General features: G+C 37.6%; 1 protein-coding gene across 1 annotated transcript; it reads left to right on the forward strand.

Moving 5' to 3' along the window:
• On the forward strand, nt 1-25,834 carry LOC122588382. Its single transcript, XM_043760487.1, is given in 5 exon segments — nt 1-279; nt 23,702-24,118; nt 24,306-24,392; nt 25,508-25,575; nt 25,711-25,834. Coding segments are annotated over 5 exon segments (969 nt in total). The 3' UTR covers nt 25,829-25,834.
• The last annotated feature ends 106 nt before the right edge of the window (nt 25,835-25,940 follow it).

Here is a 25,940-nt window from a genome sequence, read left to right on the forward strand (position 1 = left end):
ATGGAGCTCTCCAACACCGGATCTCTCTGGCTAATAATTTACCACCATCTCGTCGCCCTCTATGCCAGCATCAAACGTTTTCCGGTGACCTTAACTGAATTTCTGTTATCACTCTACTTTTCCTACTGGAACCTCTCCCCATGCATCATCGATCTGCAGGATGATTGCGGCCAAACTTCCATGCATGTATGGGCTGTGAATCAACCTCGTTCCAGCAAGTCTAACCTCGTTCTCGTTCATGGTTATGGCGGAAACTCCAAATGGCAATTCACATTGCAGGTAATTAATGATTAATTAATCAAACCGCAAAAAGTAATTGATTGATTGAAACAAGCTAGTGAAGTTTGTATTATTGAAGGCAAATTGCCAAAACAAAGCAATTCATTAATTTAAAGGGTAACCACTGCAGTCTGCACCATTATTATTACTAATCTTTTACCCTTTTTCAAATCTGCTAGTGATTTTCTTATTTGTTAATTAAATTCGAATTTGATCGATCAGCTATTTGTAAAGTATATCAATTTATACGAGTAAATTTAAAAAAAAGAATCATTTTATATACAAAACTATTAATACTAATTAATATGAAAACTAAATTTGTTTGAAACAACAATAAATAATCCTTGTTATTATAATAAAATCCTTAATGGTGACCGGCCTTGGAATATCAGAATCAGAATCTATATATACATAGTTACTCCATTATAAAATTAAGCAGAGGCTAAGGATTTATCACCCCATATCTTTTTAACCATAATTAATGTTATGTTATTTACTATCTAGCTTTTCATATATGTATGTATGTATTGGTTTGTGCATGTGACTGATCAATGAGAGACTAGCTAACTAATGATAGTAGGCCGGTTATAGAGAAAATTACATTTTTGGTTTTTTAAGTTGGCAGGATTTTCAGCTATTGCCCTTAAGTGAATTAATTACAGAAAAAACCCTAAAGTTGGTCAAATTTTTCACTTTTAACTCTATGACTAACAACCGTCTATTAGGTTGTTTCACCATGATCCCTTCTTCACACACTCAAACACAAACCAGATTCATTAGGTTTTGCTGAAAACGAAATGTCCACTAAACTCACAACGGCCGGAAATTTGAAAATCATGATCGAAAAATTAAAATCTAGATTTATCTCTTATTAGCTCCGAATTAGAACACGAAACATGTTGCAATGGACCTGGAAATCAATCGCGAATAAACCCTAGACAAAATAAATCTGATCTAGAGTTCGCCAGAAAAACTTGACTCGCCGAAAAAACTTGTTTGAATGGAAAAGAAAGACAAAACAAAGCAATTGCATTTCAAATCCAACCAAAATCTAGCCAAAACCGATCCCGATCCAAGCAATTCCGAATCCAAAAACCCTTGTTTCCAAACTCGAAGTGTGTGTGTCAAGTGTGTGTGTGCGTGTTGAAACGACACAACTCGGTTAATAGAAAAATAAGAATTTTTTTTTTATATTATACCCCAACTGCGCCGATATGAGGCCTAAGAACCTCCGGGGCCTAAGAATCCTGATAGATATGATTGTTATGATTGTTTAGCTTATATGGATCCATATATTGTGAGTAGTGTGCAAGGTGAGCATGTAAATGTGGCATGACAGTGTCATAGGTTACATGTAATAGTCCTTGTACGTGCCCTCCTTCGTATGTATAAACATATGCAAGATTATTCGCTAAGTTTTGCTTACTTTTAGTTGTTTACCCTTCTTATAGGTTGTCCCGGATGCAGAAGAAAGTTAAATAATCTAAAGATTGAAGTTAAAGTTGCTTAATGGATATGCTTGCTTTAGCTAAATGCGGATAATGGTATTGGTAATAGGACCCTTAATGACCCCCTCTGAACTATCGGCTCATTGTACCCTTGTTATGTCTTTTTGGAAAATTATTATGATGTCTAGTGTTAGACCCGAGTTTTTGGGGTACTTCCAATGGGTCGTTTTGTAGTAGTGATGTATTGATCATGATTAAATGTATTTTGGTAAACTAATAATCCGTAACAGGTTTAGATGATGATTTTACGAATGGGTCATGCCGAAATTTCTAACTTTTGGTGCATTGTCTTTTATAACTAGTTTTACTTTTATTAAGTTTATTTCTATGTCTAAAACTTGTTTGAACTCGCAAATGCCTTTTCTCCCACTGCGGCGCAGTGGGAGTGTGCCCAACCCACTGCGGCGCAGTGGGGTTTTTCTCGCGCAGGTTCGAGACTTTCCACTGCGTCGCAGTGGAGAGTGCTCAACCACACTGCGGTGCAGTGGGGGTATAATATAAAAAAAAAAATTCTTATTTTTCTATTAACCGAGTTGTGTCGTTTCAAGTGGTATCAGAGCCGTGGTTTTTAAGGGATTTAGGTATTTTATTATTACACGGATACCTAGACTTAAACCATAGATGTGACCTGACCTTATGTGCATAGTTTGGTTTCTAGTGACATATGGATGTATTTAGCGCAGTTCACTTGAGGTGTTATAATAAGTAGTCATGATAATGACTGCAACATTATTATGATCACATATTATAATAGCTCAAGTTAAGTCCGTTGAATATGAAAGTATGTTAGTGTGAAGCCATAGGTTGGAGACCTTATCTGATAATGTGAATTGTTTTATGTTTTTACTAGTTGATATCTAAGTATGATAGAATATTAGCTTTGCATGCTAACTAGTTTATTGAATGGTTAGAATTGAAAATTTGAGATTGGTTTAGGAGTTTAATATATTGTTTGATGATAGTAAAGAAGAAGACATGATAAATACATGATAAACGTGAAATGTATGCGAATGTGATAAAGCATAAGTTTTGTTTGAATAATAGGCCATGAGGTCGTAAAAGTGAAAAGCTGAAGTGATTTATAAGTTTAAGAGATGGTTTGTCGCTTATAAGGAAAAAGTATGTTGAATAGTTGATGAATGTTGAATGTATGTGAATGAAGTGTGATGTTATTTTGTGTAAGACCATTGGGTAGTGAGACCCGTGCCATCATTATTGTGTTAAGAAGGCCATACGAGATATGGCGATGAAAATCAGTTGTGCGGTGATGTGATTTAAATTGGGTGATTAATGTTATGAAGGCACATAATGTGTGTTAATATAAGATTGTAGAGTTGGAGACTCATAGTCTAATTAAATTTGCGTAGATGATATGTTGAAGGACCATGCAAAGTATAATAAAAAGTAATTGAGTAGTAACATTTTAAATTGACAAGTCTAATGTAATGAATGCATGTTACATATTGGTATAAAGTCGTAGAATTTAGAAATTCTAATATATCGATGATTATTTATGTGTATGATAAAAGACCATACGGAGTATGGTGAATGTGATTTTGACTTTGATTGACCTGTTTTTATTGAATGAGTATTTGACTACTTGATGCATGATGATAGAAGTTAAGTTGGAATTGGCATAGTGAGAACATGGAGATAATATGGTAACAATGAATTGGTAAATGATAAGTATGGTAGTTATAAGAGTTAGAAACCTAATCGGGAATCCTTCGAGCCAAATTGTTTTCTTTTCTTTCACAAGCGTGTAGTACAATGTTTGAGAATGGATTGGCTAAGTGTGAACGATGCCGAAATTCGTGAGAGGAAAAGGCGACTTAGTTGAATGTCCATATTTGAGTGAATGTAATTGTCTTTGGCAGTAGAAAGGAAACGGTCGACTTTTATTGGTGCTTTCGCCCGTACGTATTGATAATCGTTGCATGATAGTCTAGTCTCATGTGTTTGGATCATCGACGCCGAATGAAAACCATGGTCTATGGAAAATGTCCTTGTTGTTCAGGAAATTCCTCAATGTCTTTTCTTGTTGATTTTTATTCGTTCTAGTCATTTCCGAGTGGTATAATTATCCTTTTTGACCAAATCAAAGATGACATTATGCGCGTGTGTTTATCTTTCGTGAGCTAAAAGAAGTAACAGTTGAAGAAGAGTACCCGTCGACAAGAATCATGTTCTACTCGATCTTCTTATTACTTTAAGACGAATTTTCGTTCCTTTTAATCATCAACTTAAGACGAGCGATGAAGATGTTTCCGAAAATGCTATCTATACTTGTTTTGAGAAATTTGAATTTGTATTTATGCTCTTCGATTTTATCCATGATTTTGCAAATTTTCATGAGTCTTACGAAACTCAAGTGTTTCCGTTATCGTAAATGTTTTCATTTACAATGTTTATTCTAAAAGTCAACACGGCTGCTAAGTTCGTTTACGCGAAGTAAAGGAGATAATATAAAAAGGGAGACTTCCCTGTCAAATTGTCAGATGAGCAGATTAAGAGAAGTGAAATTATCTCTATCGTGTGATTACCCAGAAGAGGGATTGAGGTTGATTCGGCTTGGAATAGTGCGGTGATGAAGTGGAGACAACCTACAAGATCAATATAGATTAGAAGTTTCGTAATTGACAGGTGATAAATGTCACTTTACTTTCTGCACTTGAAGATAGTCTCACCGTTGACTGAATTAATTAGAAAGAATGTGAAGTGAGCCTAGAGAAAAGAATGAGAAGTTGAACGAACTACTAAAAGAAATCAAGAATAATTGTTTCTTTCACGTTTTAGAATCAATCGGAGTTGTTTGTACTTTAAAATTTTCGTGTTTTACCTATATACCGTCAAGTTTACGATTTGTTTTTGATCATATGAGTTTTAAAGTATTTTCTTTTCGTTACAACTGACGAGTAAAATGATTAACTCTTTCGAAAGATTATGTCTACGAAGTTTGGTGTCGCCCGAAGAGATTGTTGCAATGAGAACCTAAGCAAACGAGGAGTCTGATTACACGAAATATTTTCTAAAGAATTTTGCGGATTCACTAGATGTCATGACAGAACTTAGAATCCTCTCCTTAACGAAACCAAAGCGAATTTGCTCCATGAAACCTGAATACTTCTTTAGCCAGGTACAACAAAGGTGTGTCAAGATTTAAAGAAAGGATGTTAGTAACCCGAAATGAAGTAGAAGGTTATGAAATATGTTAAGAGTTGCCACACTTTTGCATAAGCGAAATCCTAGCACCAAAAGTCTTATGGGAAATGTCAATCTTTGGAAACATTCAAGTTAAATGGGAGCACATCATGATGGACACGGTTACGAAATCTCTCAAGACGTCTAGAGACCAATCTGATTTTATCTGGTTGTTGCTTAACATTTGATGAAGAATGCGCAAACCCTACCAATTTGAATACTCACAAGTCAGGAATGGTAGTCAACATTTGTGTCGAGAAAGTTGTAGTGAGGCATGGAGTTTCCGTCTTCAATGTTTCTGGCAGAAATGCACGTTTTGCTTCATGCATTTGAAGTAAATGTTAAAGAAAAAGGACAAGTTGATCTTTTGATTTATGGAGAGAAGTGGAGTAGTAACTAGAGCTGTATGACATGAGTATGGACATGATATCGACTGAGATAATCAAAGCGATAAGATAACAACTTAAAGAGGGTCGTGATCAGCAAGAATCTTAGGTAGATAAAAGAGTAAGACTTATTAAGATCATTTTTTTTATATATATAATATGGAGAGGCGTTTTACGATTCTGCATGCGAAGAAGCCAGATCTTGCTTAAATGGTTCATTCAGAATACATGCTCGAGATGACGAGATTACTGATTGTTTGGAATCATCCGAGAAACTTCCAAGAAATTTATTCTATCTCTCACAATTCTCGTTTTATGAAATTTTATGCCGCCAGGGTTTTACGTGTGCTTTCAAGAGGTGTCCTAATTACCGTCGTTGCTGGACGTGACTTGGATCACGAGGACGTGATCCGTTCCAAGTGGGGGAGAGTTGTAACACCCGAAAGTTTTTAAGATAAAAAAATTAATCCCCTTTTATAGTTTTAACATTAAAATAGTTTCCTAGTATTTTATTTTTGGTTAGGGGATTAATTTAGTTGGAACTTTAGTGGAAAGCTGGTAAAATACCCATGAAAAATTGAAAGGGGGCGTGGCATCATGAGAAGGATGCCAACCATTCTCTTAAGTTATGAATCACCTCCCACTTACTTTCTCTTCTTCAACCTTCTTTCACTTCTAATTAATTGATTTCATTCTTTCTTTCAATCACGAAATCCAAGAATCCAACAAGAACAATGATAATAATCTTCAATCACCTAAGAAATTAAAAAAATTGGAGTTTTGAGTGTGGTGGTGGTGGTGGCCGAAAATCATGAAGGAAATAGAGAAGAAATTATGATTTGAATCCTTGATTTATTCCTTCATCCATTAAGGTAAACACTTTCTAACCTAATTTTGACTTCCTTAAGAATTAGGGTTCTTGCTATTAAATTTAATTGAGAAATTTGGGGGTTTTCTTAAAAATGAGTTAATTGCTATAATACAAGTTAGGGTTATTGTAATTTAATAAAATTTAGGGTTTTTAATTGGGTTGCATGAAGGTTTTGATGAATACTAGTAAGAACAATGTTGGACAGATTCTGTCCCTGAGTTTGAAACGAGTTAAACACCCCCATGACAGAATTTTTACTTGTCAGAGTCCTAAAAATAAAATGTAGGTTATTGTGTTAAGTAAATTTTGCCACTGGAATGGGTTAAAAATACGAAGTAGAACTCTAGATATGAATTTTTGAATTCATAGGCGCAATGCTGATTTTTCAGCAAAACTGATCTATGTCTGTCATTAAAACGGGTAAAACACATTCTTGAAAGTTAATTCATATCTTGGTCACTGAATATAAAATGTACCTAAATGTGTTAAGAAGAAGTGGCCACTGGAATGAGGTCAATATATGGTGTAGAACTCAAGTTATGGTCATTTGAAGTCAGTAGGGTCAAAGCTGTTTAGCAGCAGCAGTTTTGATTTTTAAAACGACCAGAAGTCAACTTTGAAGGACAATTCACATATTGGTCACTAAAGATAAAAGGTAGGTGTATGTGTCATGAAAGTTTGGCCACTGGAATCATGTTAAAAGAGTAATTAGAACTTGAGTTATACTTGTTTGAAGTCTGCTAGGTCAAATATGATAATGACGATTTTGATACGAAAGTAACTCTTGGCCAATTGAAAATAATATAAGAGATACATGTTATGTGAAACAACCCAAGATTAATATAAGATTTGTAAATGATGGGTTGGGTGTTGAGATGCTATTGATTATGGCTAGATGGTCTAGTATGTGATTGATGATCCTTTATGCGTTATGATTTGTTGCTAGGTTGAAGCATACATGTTTTGTGTTCATGCGGTCTTCTTGATTTATGATTTTGGTTGTTGCGGAGGAGGTGAGTACTCTTGCATACGGTTATATATAGGTTGGAACAATTGACCACATCATGTTGAAGCCTTTTGTCCATGGTGGTTTTGACCATTTCATGTTGAAGTTTGTAAATCCATGTGTGGTGTTGACCACATCATGTTGAAGTTTATTTATTTATCCATGTGTGGTAATTGATGCGGCATAAGCCCATGTGGGGCACTGTGATTATGAGGCCTAAGAACCTCCGGGGCCTAAGAATCCTGATAGTTGATATGATATGAGGCCTAAGAACCTCCGGGGCCTAAGAATCCCGATAGATATGATTGTTATGATTGTTTAGCTTATATGGATCCATATATTGTGATTAGTGTGCAAGGTGAGCATGTAAATGTGGCATGACGGTGTCATAGGTTACATGTAATAGTCCTTGTACGTGCCATCCTTCGTATGTATAAACGTATGCAAGATTATTCGCTAAGTGATGTGCAAAATGGAGCTTTAAATTTATAAAACTAAAACTACCCAAAAACTCACTACTACGCACTCACGGGCAGTGAACCCGATCGTTTGTAATATAGTTAAAAGGTAAGTCTGAGTTCGTTCTCAGGGATTGGAAATGATTAGTTGCTTATGAAATGGTTTGGAAAACGGGTGTTGCTTCGAAAATCCTTTTGACAAATAAAGTAAATTGGTTTGCAAAATACTTGCATAAATTTAAAAAAAAAAAACTTCAGACAATATAATTAAAAGTCATCCACCTTGACTTTCCTCGACTTCAAATGTGATTGCATTTAATGAAGAACAAATTCTCTAGAGTTTAAAGATAGTCGTGACAAGAATGAGATACTCACGTGGTACCACCAACTGTAAACAAATTATCAAATCATCTAACTACTAGTCGAATTACCCAAGCCGGTACCACCAAGACTAAGATAATTCTTCTAACAATCAGTTTTATTGACTATCAAATTGTCAATTGATCCTATGTGACAATAGCGTGGTACCACCAACCGATATCAATCACGTTGACAAAATTAATCTTTTCTTAAAATGATATTCACTATCATACCATGAACTAGTGATAATTACTTATAGACAAGTAACCGTTTTAAAATCACATACACATTCAACTGGTACCATCAACGAAGAATCATATGCAACCAATATCAAAATTAATTAATGAAAAGAGTTAACATCATCAAGATCACAGAACAACGATAATTAAATAAACCCTTTTTGAATTAAAAATATTGCAATCACATTATCCGTCTAGTTTCATCAAGGTGGATGATTAAACGTTTAGCCACTCATGATCAATTCACAATAATGAATAAAATAGAAGAGAAACATGATGTACCAATCGTTTGAGAAAAATAAAATGCAAGACAATAAGTAGATACGATCTAGATGGGTGCCCGTGAATCTTCAACGAATCCGATCTAGATGGGTGCCCGTGAATCTTCAACGAATCCGCCTAAGAAATAATCTTGATTGGAGGAAAAAGAACCCTTGTAGAACAGCTCCTAGAAAGATTTTTGATGATGGAAAATTCGTCCTAGGGTTTGTATTTATACCCCCTTGAAAACTGATGCATAAGTCGGCCTAAAAGACCTTGTTGACCGACCTCTCACTGCGGCGCAGTGACTATATAGCCGTCCACTGCGTCGCAGTCTATTTTTTTCTAACTTGGTGTACAGTTTTCTTTCACTTGATTGCGGTGCAGTCATCTTGAGCTTCCACAACTGCGGCGTAGTCGGAACTTTGACTTGGACACCCCAGTTGACTTCCAACCACTGCGTCGCAGTGGCTATATTCCTTCCCACTGCGGCGCATCCTTTTTCTTCTGATCAAATTCTTTCAGAACAACTATACCCACTGCGGCGCAGTGAGCATGTGCACCCTCCACTGCAGCGCAGTGGCAAGATTAATGTGGAAATCTTCTTTTACGATCTTAAACTCGCCATTTCTTCTTTCTTGAACAACTCTCGTTTATGATTCATCTTTAAGGCCAATAAGTCTTCCGAAAATGTACCAAATAAGCACGTAACCTGTCTAGCGCCCGAAACCACTAACAAACGCCATAAACGCGCCAAATGCACATAAAATAGACTTAAAACACATAAGAAACAGGCCAATAAGGATGTGGGTAATGGGTATAAATTAGTCATATCAAATCCCCCCACACTTGAGCATTGCTTGTCCTCAAGCAAATCCAGAATTTAAGAAAAAGTAATCCTTGACAATCAAACTATCAAACAAATGACAAGTATCAAAAAGAAGCAACACCAAGCATGTCAAATGACAAAAAAAACGGGTGAAGCAATTTTAATCTTAAATGAAAACTCGAAATGTTTGACCATACCTGAACAATCCGCAAGCCTCGATAATCAACTAAGCATAAATGAAAACAAACGATCCTATCAATATCATTTTACTCCAACAAACTTACTTTCGGGGTTGAACATATGAAGAATCACTCATAGCTCAGTCGTGATGTATACTCTTTTACCATAGGCTTGAACTAGGATCGTCACTCCACCACTAAGGCGCAAGGATCAAGTACATCGTCAAAATAGGCATTAAGGGTGGTTGTAAACTAAAACTATGTAAAAGGAATATGTACAATAGGATATGGGAAGTTTATTGATTGAAAGTGAAAGGTAAGAGTTTATAGTATAAGTTATAATGAATATGAACAAATTAGTCTAATCAACCCATACCATTGATTGCCAACAAATCACTAACCCATAAGATGTTATCCCGAGAACACCTCCAAAGTACCAAGCAAGCCTGACACCATTGTAGTGTATCAACTTCAAACAACTTATAATCAACCAAATCTTCCAAAATTAATGATACAACAACTTTCTAGACATTTAAAGTTGAGAAGTACCTACTAGTAGCCCAAGTTCTTTCTTTTCCTCTTTTTTTTTTTCTTTCTGTTTTTTCAATTCTATTTATTCTTTTTGAACCATTTTTACTCTACTAGTAGATACCCTCTTACAATGATAAACATGCCTATAACACTTCACTTTCTTTGTTTGAACAATCCAAGACAATCTTCAATAACTTACCCCATTGAAACTCTCCCAAACCATCCAAACAAACCAATGACAATCAATGGCCCCCCAGATTAGACTAACGGTATAATTAGGTAAAGTTTACATGAATAAGTGGATTTATACAATGGAAAGGTAAGTTATAGTGATGTATATGTGTGTATATTGCTAAGGTATAAAAGAAAAGAAAATTGTGTGAATATAGACAAGTATATGTATAAGGTTGTATACTAGGAAAATGGATATACAAAAGAAAAATGAAAAGAAGGAAATAAAAAGTATGGTCAAACCTAAATGTCAATTCGTCATCCAATGTACTTGTCACGATCACCAGGCCAAGTTCTAGAATCAACACATCACCGGTATACTCTTATCAAGAAAAGAACCCGGAAATGGCTAAGAAAAAACTTAAACACGCACATCTTAATGCAGGGCATCAAAATGAAAACCCTTACTCCTGAATAAATCCAAGAGTCTAAGAAAGGGACGTATTTACGAAGCAAACAAACCAAAACCGTCACCTGACACACTATATATGAAATGATGAAATCTCACAATCGGGTGTTTTGGATATATATGAGTATGCAAGTAATGTTATCAATCCCGAAGGACTAGCCAAATAACTGTTCAGGACACACTTCGCCAATTAAAAATTTTTGTCAAGGAAACAGTTTGTAGTAAAATTTCTTAATAAGTAATCAATTAAGTGTCAAAAGCAATTTACCACAAGGACAAGTTCAACTCAAGTTTTAAAAATAATATCAATTTCTGTTATTCCGCCAAATTAATATCACCAGTTTTAAACATGCACATCACAGTTAAGAGTTCAAAAGAGAGACTCATACCCCTAGATAGGATCCAAAGGCCTACGAGAGGGACACATCAACAAAACTGATAAAAAAAATCTCAATGGCAAAACAACAAAAATGATAAACCCGGTAGCTTAAACCTATTTGCCACCCCCCACACTTAAGATGGACAATGCCCTCAATGTCCATATCGGTCAATCAAAAGTAAATAGGGGTAAGCGACATAGAAAAATAAAAGCACATACCGGAATAAGGACACATTTTGTTTTGAAACAAGTTATCGACCCCGTGTCACAAATGGCACTTCCGAAGTAGGAAGGACACTTTGGTTGGCGGGATAAACAACTTGTGCCAAAATGGAAGGTGCGAGAGTAGTGTGTGCATCAAACATAGCAATACAAATATGGCGCTGAACTTATTGCCAGCATACGCACACCATCACACAATCAACACATTGATGCCATAGAATAGATGAGAAGAGAATCCAAGGGGCCACCCCCCACACTTGAGTTGAGCTATAGCTATCAAATGGAATAACCTGCTGCACATTGCATTAGAACTAAACCATAGCAAATTTCAGACAAATACTTATTCTACTGTTCATGCAATCAGACAAACAAACAAACATAAAAATATCAAAGTACACAGTCTCATCACCCCGCAGGGTGGATACCAAAGGAAAGAGAAATAATGTATCGAACAGTCATCCAGATATCAATGTCATAAAATCACCATATGGTTCCACCCCACGGTACCGGATGGGAACCATCATCAACGTCATAATCACTGAAATTGGCCATGATAGCCATAAGAAGCGCCCGGTGGTCCAAAGAAATCATCTACCCAGCTGGTAGTCTGTTCCGGCACGCCTCCTGATCCTGAATCTGAGCCACCTCCAGCTGCAAAGCCTCCAGCACCGCTGGTAAAATCAGCAAAACCTGCTCCAGTACCTGCAAATAAACCACCAGCCAAAGAAGAAGAAGCACCAGTATCCTGAAACTGGATTGGCTCATGAGGAGATCCTCCTGAAACATGGGGCCGGGGTGACATAACCCCCGGGGCAGTCATGGAGAAGAAAGAACCGCCGCCCCGACGATACTCAGGAACCTGGACGGGTGGAGGTCTGAAAGGAGGAATCTCAGCTGGTCTGACAAACTCTCGTCCCTCAAACTGGGCTTGCCACATCGGCTGGTAGTACCCGAGAGTGTAGTCAGTATGGGACTGCCGTGAGCCAATCCATGTCATCTCTTGGTCCATGCGGCGCTGGTACTCATCAAAAGCCCTCCGACTCTGCTGCTGGTCCTCGTAAATGTTCTGGACCGTCTGCCCAAGTAATATGAAATCAAAAGAACTAGGGACAGGTATAGTACGAGCGCGAGTCCTAGGCTGCTCCTCAGGAGCATCATCCATCTCCTCATCCTCCACAATCAGGTTGTTGCACCAATAGCACCTGCATCCTCCAATAACCTCGCCTGCTCATTCTTCTTCGGCTTCTTCACAATCTTCGCTATAATCAACTCCTTCTCAGTCAAGTGCTCTTGTTTAACCTGCATCGACAAATCTTCTTGGCATTCATCCAACTGAAAAACTCCCATTTTTTTGTAAATTCCGGTGATAAAATGCCCAAGCACCAACTTTGAATCCGAATGATTCACCATTCTATCCAAAACTACTATCGGGGCCAGAGCAAATCTCCTCGGTGCTCCCTCAGTGAATAACTTAATCAACCAAAGATCTAGTTGATAAGCTTTATCCCAGTGTGTTGATCTTTGTACCAGAAAAGTGACTATCATACGATGTAATAACCTCAGCTTCACACTTCTAATCTTTGACACACTAACAGAGCCACCAGAAGGCCACTCGTGTCCCCCTGAAATTCGAGTCCAATACTGAGATATTGACTCATGGTCCCCGATATCCTATTTCACAAACAACCCTTTTCTCAACAAACCCCTGAATTCCTGATTATCCAATTGTTCCCTAGTGTACATACCACAATAATATCCAAACTCAGGAATAGATAGCTTCCTCGGCTCACCCCCACAGAAAAATGTCACAATCCTTTCTTCAAAAATATTTTTTACTTTATTCAAATCCTTAGTCAATCTCAATGAAGAATCAAACTCAAGACAAAGTTCCCGGTAAACTGGCTCCCTATTGTTGAAAATATTATGCCACATATCACAATTAACCGTCCTATCGCCGATTGGAACCTCAATTTTAAACCATCTACGAATATTAGCCTGCACCCCATAACCTTGAGCAAAGATAGGATCAAGATACTTTGGAGGACACACTACCTGCCTATGAAGTGAGTAGAGTTTGTTTAAGAATGTGTTTTTATTAGGTTGTCTAGCCCCATTGAACTCCAAATATGTATGCACCTCATCCATATCATCCTCTCCGAAGACTAAATCAGGAACCTCGACTTCCTTGCCCAACTTCCATTTGTCGTCTTTGTTCTGCTGTCTGCAAACACAACCAGTTAAACAAAAAAACATAAGATACGGATATGGAAAACTTAAATTTTCAATCAAGAACAAAAAGGGAAATCTGGGCAGTAAAATCCCACTGCGGCGCAGTGGACTAACATACTTCCTCACTGCGTCGCAGTGAGGTTTAGGTCACGTGCGGGTCACAAGGAAACCACTGCGGCGTAGTGGCATACACTCGCCATCACTGCGTCGCAGTGACCCTGTTTTCTGGGTAAGTTCATCCTGATAACACGACAGCAAGCCCACTTTTTGGGGATAATGAATCATCACAGTAGCATCAACAAGTCATAATCAACTCATAATCAATCCTTAATCCTCCCCACACTTATTCATCAAAAAGTCCTAAATTTTCAAAAGCCTAGGTTGATCTCGACCTAAATCCGGATGAATAGGTGTTAACTTCATGGAATTACCCACACCATTAGCCTCAACATTCCAAACTAACAAAACCCACTGACTAATTTAAAAATTAAAACCTAATAATCAGAAATTAAAACTAAAAGAAAAATAAAAAGGAAGAGAAAAGAAATCTAACCTCTTTACCCATGACAATGAAGGTAGAATGATAATCTAAGACAAAGAGGAAGAAAGATGCAAACCTTGATGGAGATTTTAAGGAATTTTTGGGTGTTTTGGGTTTTTCTCTCTTTTTTTTTAAAACTTTCGTTCAGTCAAGAGAGAAAGAAAAAAAAGGGTTTAAATTTGAATGGTGAAAAAGACTTCTACTCCTTGGTTTCTTATCCCCCCTGTACCCCTGGTTGACCGGTCAACGAGTCCACTGCGGCGCAGTGGACTTCAAAAATACCTCCGACCACAGTCAAATTACACTGCGTCGCAGTTACCAAGTACCTCCCCCACTGCGGCGCAGTGGGGTGAAAAACACACGAACAAGGTCAGTTAATTCAGGCTGCGTCATAGTGGCCTTTCTCACCACCACTGCGCCGCAATACAAAATCACTGTTCACGGTCCTCTCTTTTTTTCCTTAGAAAAATTTCGAAAAACATACGTACCTCCATCCGTTTTTCCTCAAAATTGCACCTGCACTTTTCCTGATAAAATATAATCAAACTAATCAAAAGAAAATAAAAATTACAAAGTCAAACACGGGTTGCCTCTCGAGAAGCGCTTAATTTATTTACGAGTCGTGAGCTAGGCTCGACCTTCAATTCAAGTTTTCGAATCAAAAATGGGAACCTCCTCAATTGTCCCCTCCTCCTGTTCTTCTTCCAAATACAACTTGAGCCGATGCCCATTGACAATGAAAGACCCATTTCCATCCCTTTTAAAAAGTTCAACATAACCGGACGGATACACATGTTTAATCACAAAAGGACCTATCCACCTAGAAGTTAACTTTGGTTGTTTAATTTTAAATTTCGATAAAAGTAGCAAAACTTTTGCACCAACCTTGAACTCCTTTCTACGGATCCTTTTATCATGGTAAACTTTGGTTTTCTCTTTATAAAGTCTTGAGTTTTCATATGCACCTAATCTAAGCTCATCGAGCTCATGAAGTTGCAACAACCTAAGTTCACCGGCCTCCATCATGTCTAGGTTCAAATTCCTCAATGCCCAATACGCCTTATGCTCTAATTCAATTGGTAAATGACAAGTCTTACCATAGAGCAACTTGTATGGCGTAGTGCCAATCGGCGTCTTAAAGGCGGTCCTAAACGCCCACAAGGCGTCATCTAACTTTTTCTACCAAACCTTGGGGTTATCCCCGACTGTTTTCTCTAGAATTCTTTTCAATGCCCTATTGGTGTTTTCCACTTGACCACTGGTCTGTGGGTGATAAGAAGTTGAAAAGTAATGACAAACACCATACTTCTTAAGAACCTTATCTAGTTGATGATTAGCAAAATGTGTTCCACGATCACTAATTAAGGCTCTAGGGCAACCAAACCTACTAAACAACTGTTTCAAAAACTCAATGACTACCCTCGCGTCGTTTGTAGGCAAAGCCTTGGCTTCGACCCACTTAGACACGTAGTCAACAACAACTAGGATGTACTGAAACTTGTTAGACGGTGGGAATGGTCCCATGAACTCTATGCCCCAAATATCGAAAACCTCACATACCTGAATTCCTTGTTGTGGCATTTCATCCCGTCTTGTGATGCTTCCCTGTCGTTGGCAAATGTCACAGGTTTCGACCAACGTTTGGGCCTCTTTGAAAATTGTAGGCCAATAGAAACCTGCGTCAAAAACCTTTCTACCTGTAACCGACGGACCATAGTGACCTCCGGTTGGCCCGTAATGGCAAGCATCCAATATCTCCCTAGTTTCAACTCCTGCAACACATCTTCTTACCATACCATCTGCACAAACACGAAACAAATATGGGTTATCCCAGAAATAGTGCTTAGCATCCGATATGAGCTTTTTCTTCTGTTGACCCGAGAAATCATTTGGTATTTCACCTGCAACCAAATAATTAGCAATGTCAGCAAACCAAGGACCTTCATCAGAGTTAGAAATGACATTTAAATATTCATCGGGGAAGTTATCCTTAATCTCCCCATCCTGAAGCTCCTCCAATCGGCTCAAGTGATCAGCTGCTAAGTTCTCGGCACCTTTCTTATCTTTGATTTCAATATCAAATTCTTGCAACAACAAAATCCATCGAATTAGTCTAGGCTTTGCATCTTGCTTAGAAAACAAATACTTCAAAGCAGAGTGGTCAGTGAAAACAACAGTTTTACTTAGTACTAGATATGACCTAAACTTATCAAATGCAAAGACTACCGCAAGCAACTCCTTCTCTGTAGTAGTGTAATTTTGCTGGCCGGGATTCAAGGTTTTACTAGCATAGTAAATTGGCTTGAAATGCTTATCATCCCTTTGCCCAAGCACGGCTCCAACAGCATAGTCACTTGCATCACACATCAGTTCAAAGGGCAAATTCCAATCCGGTCCAACCATAATGGGAGAATTAGTCAACTTCTCCTTCAATACCTGAAAAGCACTTAAACAAGATTCATCAAAAACAAAAGGAACGTCCTTCTCCAACAAGTGGGTCATCGGATGAGTAATCTTAGAAAAATCCTTAATGAATCTCCGGTAAAAACCGGCATGGCCAAGGAAACTACGTACCCCTTTCACATTGGAGGGTGGGGGTAACTTAGCTATTACATCAATTTTTGCCCTATCAACTTCTATCCCGGCCCTAGACACCTTATGACCTAGAACAATCCCCTTGGTCACCATGAAGTGACACTTCTCCCAATTCAAAACTAGACGCGCCATTTCGCACCTAGTCAACATCTTATCTAGGTTATGCAAGCAAGACCTAAAAGAATCCCCGAATACCGAAAAATCATCCATGAAAACCTCCATTGAGGTTTCAAGCATGTCCTGGAAAATAGCTATCATGCACCTTTGGAAGGTGCCTGGGGCATTACACAAGCCAAAAGGCATTCGCCGGTAAGAAAAGGTACCAAATGGGCATGTAAAAGTAGTCTTTTCTTGGTCTTTCGGGTCGATGGGTATTTGAAAGTACCCGGAGAACCCATCCAAGAAACAAAAATATTCAATACCTGCAAGTCTTTCCAACATTTGATCAATAAATGGGAGGGGAAAATGATCCTTACGGGTGGCATCATTCAACTTAGGGTAATCTATGCAAACCCGCCAACCTGTGACAATCCTAGTGGCCAAAAGTTCATTGTTTTCATTTTCAATTACCGTCATGCCCCCCTTTTTGGGAACACAGTGGACGGGACTTACCCAAGAACTATCGGCAATCGGGAAAATGATCCCTGCATCTAACAGTTTAATCACTTCTTTCTTAACCACCTCTTTCATATTTGGATTAAGCCTCCTTTGTCTCTGGACAACGGGCTTAACATCATCAACAAAATCTATCTTATGCATGCAAAAATCAGGACTAATACCTGGAATGTCGGTAGTCTTCCAAGCAAAAGCCCGCTTATGAGCTTTGAGCACGGCCAAAAGAAGATTTTTCTCGTCACTCGAAAGTGCAGACGAGATAACAACGGGCAAAGAGGATTTACCTGCTAAGTATGCATACTCCAAATGTGAAGGCAATGGCTTAAGCTCTAGATCAGTAGGTGGTACATCAACCAAATTTGTTACCCTCGAGCTTCCATCAGCAACAACCTTTTCAAAGCTCTCATCTACTGGAGGTGTCTCATCTATGTTAAGTGCCATCACCTCTGCAAACAAATCATCATCACCAATATCTCCAGCTCCTAAGCACACGAGCTCTTCATCAACTTCTGTTTCCATGAATTCCTGAAATTCTTGATCTAATGCATCATCAATTACGTCAATCCTGAAACAGGATTCATCAGTTGAGTAAGAATGCTTAATAGATCGTTCAATATTAAACACTATCCTATCCGTACCCACACCCAACGAAATTTCCTTATCTTTCACCCGGATGATAGCATCCGCGGTGTTAAGGAATGGTCTACCTAAAATCAAGGGTACCTTAGTGTCTTCTTCCATTTCCAGGATCACAAAATCAACAAGAAAAACTATATGACCTACTTGGACAGTCATGTTTTCAGCAATCCCAATGGGATACTGAAAAGAGTGGTCAGCTAGTCTTATACTCATACGAGTAGGTCTCAAAATACCGGAAGCCAACTTACTCCAAACTGAGTAAGGCATCAAATTAATACTTGCACCTAAATCTGCCAATGCCTTACAAGTCAAAGTACGAATAGAACAAGTTATAAGAAAACTCCCTGGATCCTCAAGCTTAGGCGAAATCTGTTGATTCTACAAGATAGCAGAACACTCAGCATTGAGATATGTCGCCTTTACCTCATCCATCTTTCCTTTGTCTGTAACAAGTTCCTTGATAAATTTTGCATAGTTTGGCATTCCCTGTATCAAATCAACTAAAGGCACATTAATATGAACATTTTTAATCATGTTAACAAATTTGTCATACTGTTCCTTCAATTTGGCCTTCCTGAACCTCTGGGGAAAGGGAATCTTAGGCTTATACGCCTTGGCCTCAGGTGTCACCGCCGGTTTCGGTGGAGTTTACCGGAGTCTTCACAGTCGGTTGATCTTCCATCACAATCTCCTCATCAACATCTTCAGCTTCTTCATTTTTTGTATCCTGTACATCTGAAACAATAACATTAGGATTAGGAGGAGGGGCATAGGATCTACCTGTACGAGTAGTAATGGCCTTCGCTTTCTCCTGACAAACAGGCGGTGGAGTGTACTTCTGACCATTATTAGACCCTTGATTCTGCTTCGGATTCTGCTGGGTGTTACTAGGCAAAGCACCCTGGGGCCTAGTGAGAGCAATCATCCTACTTTCAAGATCCTTAAAATTAATATCCTGATTTTTGGCATTCATCTCCACTTTACCATTAATCCTGTCTAGCCTCTCACTCAACTCCCTAGTATCCTCCCTTATATTCTGGATACTTGTGTTTGTCTAAATCTGATTGCTCATCATCTGCTTCATCATTTCTCTCAGCTCGGCATTAGGATCGGTAGTAGATGAGGAAGAACCCGATCCTTGACTTTGCTGAGTCTCCTGCAGCTGTGGCTGACTTTGATAATTGCTCCTTTGCCACCTGTTACCAGAAAAACGAGAAGAATTAGAAGGAAAAGAAGAGTTATAAGAATTGTTACCTGATGACCGATTCTGAAAACCGGTGTTTCTCTGAAATCTTCCTTGCTGATTCTGAACAAAACCCTAAACCCTAAACCCTAAACCCTAAACCAACATCTTCAGGTCCCCGGTTGGGACACTCTTCTGAATAGTGTGTCTCTCCACAATGATCACACCCATCCGCAAGCACCTTCACATCTCGTTCTAAATATCCAAACCGTGATTCTTTATTAGCAAATCCTTTATCCATTCTTGCCGACAAAGCTTGAATCTCATCAATGACACTAGAACTGTTGCTTCCGTCTGCTCTTGCAATCTTACTTTGCTTAAATCGGCTTTCATTCTTCACAAACCTCTTATCATCCATGGCCGCATTATCCTTCACCATACGCTCCAAAATGTCATAACCTTCATTTGGAGTATCTTACTAAAACTTCCACCAAAAGCATATCCCATTTCTCTTTTGGAACCCTTATTCAATCCATCAAAGAATAGCTCAACATACTTTTCCTTAGTCAACTCATGTCCCGGACAATTTCTCAACATCTCCTTGAATCGGATCCATGCATCAACAACATCTTCCCCATCTTCTTGCACAAAGGACCTTATCAAATTCTCCAATTGTCTTTGAGTTCTAACCGAATAAAACTCTCCAATAAAAGCCTTTTTGAGTTGATCCCAAGTAGTGATTGAATTCTCGGGAAGATCATTGAACCAATCTTCGGCATCTCCGGTGAGAGTGATAGGAAAGGTTTCAAGTTTGACTGCACTCATTTGGTTTTGTCCATATTGATAAAGCCTAGCTAACTTCTCAAACCTCTCCAAATGCTTATAAGGATCCCATTTCTTCTTACCATCAAATTTTTGCTCTTCAATGCTCTTAAGATGGTTGGGCTTCAAGTTGAAATTTTGATCAACACCCGGTGGTCTAATGGCGGAACCACGAGCCGTAGGAATGGTTCGGGTTCGGTCACCATACCGGATGTCGTTTGGATATCTCGGTGGATTGTCACCCATTTCTTCTTTCACAAGTGCAAGCTCAAAGAATTCCTCTAGATAGAAGCCTTCTTCGTCCGAATCCGATAGTGCTGTGAAGTTGATCATGCGTCTAGGTGGAGTCTTCAATGGACTAAAAAGCGGTCTCCCCGAAGAACGCAAAATCATCAACTATTAAAGAATCCTGCAAAAAACAACTAACACCACACGTCAAATGCACTTGTGATAATTCAAGAAAACAAATCTAAACTAATAAAGCAAATAACTTCCTCACGCATGAGGAAGGATCAAACCACTTAATTCACAACTAATTCGGCACACAATCCCCGGCAGCGGCGCCAAAAACTTGATGTGCAAAATCGAGCTTTAAATTTATAAAACTAAAACTACCCAAAAACTCACTACTACGCACTCACGGGCAGTGAACCCGATCGTTTGTAATATAGTTAAAAGGTAAGTCTGAGTTCGTTCTCAGGGATTGGAAATGATTAGTTGCTTATGAAATGGTTTGGAAAACGGGTGTTGCTTCGAAAATCCTTTTGACAAATAAAGTAAATTGGTTTGCAAAATACTTGCATAAATTTAAAAAAAAAAACTTCAGACAATATAATTAAAAGTCATCCACCTTGACTTTCCTCGACTTCAAATGTGATTGCATTTAATGAAGAACAAATTCTCTAGAGTTTAAAGATAGTCGTGACAAGAATGAGATACTCACGTGGTACCACCAACTGTAAACAAATTATCAAATCATCTAACTACTAGTCGAATTACCCAAGCCGGTACCACCAAGACTAAGATAATTCTTCTAACAATCAGTTTTATTGACTATCAAATTGTCAATTGATCCTATGTGACAATAGCGTGGTACCACCAACCGATATCAATCACGTTGACAAAATTAATCTTTTCTTAAAATGATATTCACTATCATACCATGAACTAGTGATAATTACTTATAGACAAGTAACCGTTTTAAAATCACATACACATTCAACTGGTACCATCAACGAAGAATCATATGCAACCAATATCAAAATTAATTAATGAAAAGAGTTAACATCATCAAGATCACAGAACAACGATAATTAAATAAACCCTTTTTGAATTAAAAATATTGCAATCACATTATCCGTCTAGTTTCATCAAGGTGGATGATTAAACGTTTAGCCACTCATGATCAATTCACAATAATGAATAAAATAGAAGAGAAACATGATGTACCAATCGTTTGAGAAAAATAAAATGCAAGACAATAAGTAGATACGATCTAGATGGGTGCCCGTGAATCTTCAACGAATCCGCCTAAGAAATAATCTTGATTGGAGGAAAAAGAAACCTTGTAGAACAGCTCCTAGAAAGATTTTTGATGATGGAAAATTCGTCCTAGGGTTTGTATTTATACCCCCTTGAAAACTGATGCATAAGTCGGCCTAAAAGACCTTGTTGACCGACCTCTCACTGCGGCGCAATGACTATATAGCCGTCCACTGCGTCGCGGTCTATTTTTTCTGACTTGGTGTACAGTTTTCTTTCACTTGACTGCGGCGCAGTCATCTTGAGCTTCCACGACTGCGGCGCAGTCGGAACTTTGACGTGGACACCCCAGTTGACTTCCAACCACTGCGTCGCAGTGGCTATATTCCTTCCCACTGCGGCACATCCTTTTTCTTCTGATCAAATTCTTTCAGAACAACTATACCCACTGCGGCGCAGTGAGCATGTGCACCCTCCACTGCGGCGCAGTGGCAAGATTAATGTGGAAATCTTCTTTTACGATCTTAAACTCGCCATTTCTTCTTCCTTGAACAACTCTCAGTTATGATTCATCTTTAAGGCCAATAAGTCTTCCGAAAATGTACCAAATAAGCACGTAACCTGTCTAGTGCCTGAAACCACTAACAAACGCCATAAATGCGCCAAATGCACATGAAATAGACTTAAAACACATAAGAAACAGGCCAATAAGGATGTGGGTAATGGGTATAAATTAGTCACATCACTAAGCTTTGTTTACTTTTTAGTTGTTTACCCTTTTTATAGGTTGTCCCGGATGCGGAAGAAAGTTAAATAATCTAAAGATTGAAGTTAAAGTTGCTTAATGGATATGCTTGCTTTAGCTAAATGCGGATAATGGTATTGGTAATAGGACCCTTAATGACCCCCTCTGAACTATCGGCTCATTGTACCCTTGTTATGTCTTTTTGGAAAATTATTATGATGTCTAGTGTTAGACCCGAGTTTTTGGGGTACTTCCAATGGGTCGTTTTGTAGTAGTGATGTATTGATCATGATTAAATGTGTTTTGGTAAACTAATAATCCGTAACAGGTTTAGATGATGATTTTACGAATGGGTCATGCCGAAATTTCTAACTTTTGGTGCATTGTCTTTTATAACTAGTTTTACTTTTATTAAGTTTATTTCTATGTCTAAAACTTGTTTGAACTCACAAATGCCTTTTCTCCCACTGCGGCGCAGTGGGAGTGTGCCCAACCCACTGTGGCGCAGTGGGGTTTTTCTCGCGCAGGTTCGAGACTTTCCACTGCGGCGCAGTGGAGAGTGCTCAACCACACTGCGGCACAGTGGGGGTATAATATAAATAAATAAAAATTTCTTATTTTTCTATTAACCGAGTTGTGTCGTTTCACGTGTGCTCGGTGTGTGTTTTTCAGTTATCATTTCGTTTTCCGGTCATTGTATTTTTCAATATTTGGGTTTTTGTTTGAGTTTGGAAGAATAAAAAGAAAGGATCATGGTGAATTGACGAATTTGCCCCTCACTTAACGGAGCTAGTTAGTCATAAAGTAAAAAGTGAAAAATTTGACCAACTTCAGGGTTTTTCTGTAATTAATTCACTTAAAGGCAATAACTGAAAATCCTGCCAACTTGAGAGACTAAAAATGTAATTTTCTCCTGGTTATATATGAATGTAACACTCACTACAATAAATTAGGCAATTCTACATACTTTATTCTACGCAATTTTGAAAAGTGCGTAAAATATTATTGGACCATTCACACATTTATAAGTGTACAAAATGTCTACATCAATAAGCGCGTACAAATTCAAAAATTTTCACATTTAAAAGTGTGAAAAAAAATGTACACACTAATAAGTGTATACAAACTTTATATTTTATGCACTTATAAGTGTGAAGATCATTTTTCCGCGAATGATTTCTTCGCACTTGTGCAAAAATCACCCGCGAAAAAATGATTTTTATAGTGCGTATATATAGTAGAAATCACCCGCGAAGAAATGATCTTTACAATTAAAAGCGTGTACAAATATAATATTGTACACACTTATTAGCGTGTAAAACTTATAAATGTGAAACTTGTAACTTTTTTTTTCACGTTTTAGTGTAGACTATTTGTACACATTTTTAGGCACGAAAAACTTGGTAAACTTTTTTCGCATTTTTAAAAGGTGGTGCGTACGGATGACAAAATTTTTGTAGTGACTTTTAAAATGACACGTACGTAAATCATTAATTAAAAGGTGGCTCAATTGACATGTCATTTCAACGTGTACATACCCAATCTTGTGTTCTTTGGTAAATCATTCTCGACAAGTAAAGAGCGTAGCGACACGTTCCAGGCTAAGTGTGTGTGCATTGCAGTGAAGAAACTAGGAGTGGAGAAATACTCGGTGTACGGAATAAGTTATGGGGGGTTTGTGGTGTATAGGATGGCGGCGACTAGTACCGGTAGTATAGAAAAGGTGGTGATTGTGAGTAGTGGGATTGTGTTCACCGAGGATCAGAAACGGGAGTTATTGAAGAACTTAGGGATGAATATTGTGGATGTTTTGGAACCCGAAAACCCCCACGGACTGAAGACATTGTGCAGGTTGTCTATGTACAAAATTGATGTTGCTAAATGTCTACCTGATTTCTTTCTACGAGGATTCATTGCGGTACGTACTATACGTACGTGTTTTTATATTTAGTGTTGTTGGCGCTAACTTAATTATTTGGTAATTAAGCTAGCTAGCTAGCTAGCTTTAATAAATCGTGTGTAATTATTTAGTGTTCCCGTCAATCGGATTTAATAAATCGTGTACGTGTAATTAATTAGTAGTAATTGCTTGTGATCGGTTGCAGGAAGATAGATGCAAGAAAGAAAAACAAGAATTGGTGGAGTATTTGCTTTCGGAGAAACCTGATCTTCACTTTCCTCTTCTAGATCAGGTGCCAATTAATTAATTAATTAATTCCATATATGCATATGAAATTTCTTTTTGAGCACAACGACGCACTCCACGTACTTTTTACTGGCGAAAATTATCTTATTTTTATTCCTTGCATGTGAAATTAAACTACTCCTCCACTCTTTGCCACTGATACAAATAATATAGATATCAAACTAGCTAGTGGCTACGCCAATATCCGGCCGGCCAACTATTGGAATGCCAAATATCAGTACGTATATCCCACCAAATCACGTACCAATACAAATACTTACAAGATTTTTAACAATAAATATTTGATCTGTCTCAAATAAATATAACGGAATTAATTGTTAAAAGCGAATTAATATTGTGATCAAGATCAACTGCATGCAGTAATTAAACAATATCTCATCTATTGTTTGAGATTTGCTAACTATATAATGTTTCTAAGACATTAGTTATGGTTGCATTTAATAAACTCAAAGTTCACTAAATAATCAAAATTAATGTTTAATACTCATTAATTAAACTTATTTTTACGTGAATTATATATATATATATATATATATGAAAATGTTAAACAAAGCCCTTAGGTCTTCACTTAACGTGCATAAAATTTTTTTTGTATATTTCTATATTAAAAGTTCACCCCTGAATTTTATGGTAAATATACAACTAATTAATATATATATATATTATTTCATGAAGTTGGAGTTCATTAACTACACCTAAGTTCATAACTAGTGAACCAATTCAAGTTCGTTAGACTGTTTGCAGCAGTTCAAGATGTTCATTTAACGAACATCTTAATCAGCATGGCATGTCAGCTTTTCATCCATCTTTAACACAATCACTTTTTACCTACAACAGTAATATATCCATCCTTCCTATACAAACAACCAAACTATATAGTGTCAAATTAACTAAATTCATCATTCATCCAACTTTTGTTATCTACCTCTATCTTTCACCATCATTCTCCACAAACACCCAAGGATATGATGAATATCATCCACCTCATCAACCACAAGCCCAGAACAATAACCTTCCTACAAACATCATCCATGTCATCATAAATCACCTATAGTTAGCAAATCCATTTATCTAATATGAATGAGTTTATTTGATATGAAGGAAACACTGATACTATAGGGAGACAAAGACAATATCTTCCCAGTTCATTTGGCACACGACCTACACAGGTAATTATTATTATAATTAGTTTTTTTTCCAATCTAAACTCTAATTTAGTTAAAGATTAATTATAATTTCAACATTATTAAAATATAATGATAATATAGTTTAAAAAAAAAATGAAGACTACTTGTATAATACAGGCACCTGGGTCCAAAGTCGAAGCTGGAAATACTGAAGGACGTAGGACACGCTACAAGTATGGAAGCTCCAACTTCACTCAACAAATTTGTTATATCATTTATAACTGGGGGCTATTAAACGACTAAACGAATGAGGTTTTTTTAGTTTATCCGAGTCTTTTGACTCAGATGCACAAAACGTATGTAAGCCGAGGTATCCGTGCCCATCGGTATATATGATACTCGTAATC

The sequence above is a fragment of the Erigeron canadensis genome, chromosome 2, assembly GCF_010389155.1.
Source record: "Erigeron canadensis isolate Cc75 chromosome 2, C_canadensis_v1, whole genome shotgun sequence".
Taxonomy (NCBI): domain Eukaryota; kingdom Viridiplantae; phylum Streptophyta; class Magnoliopsida; order Asterales; family Asteraceae; genus Erigeron; species Erigeron canadensis.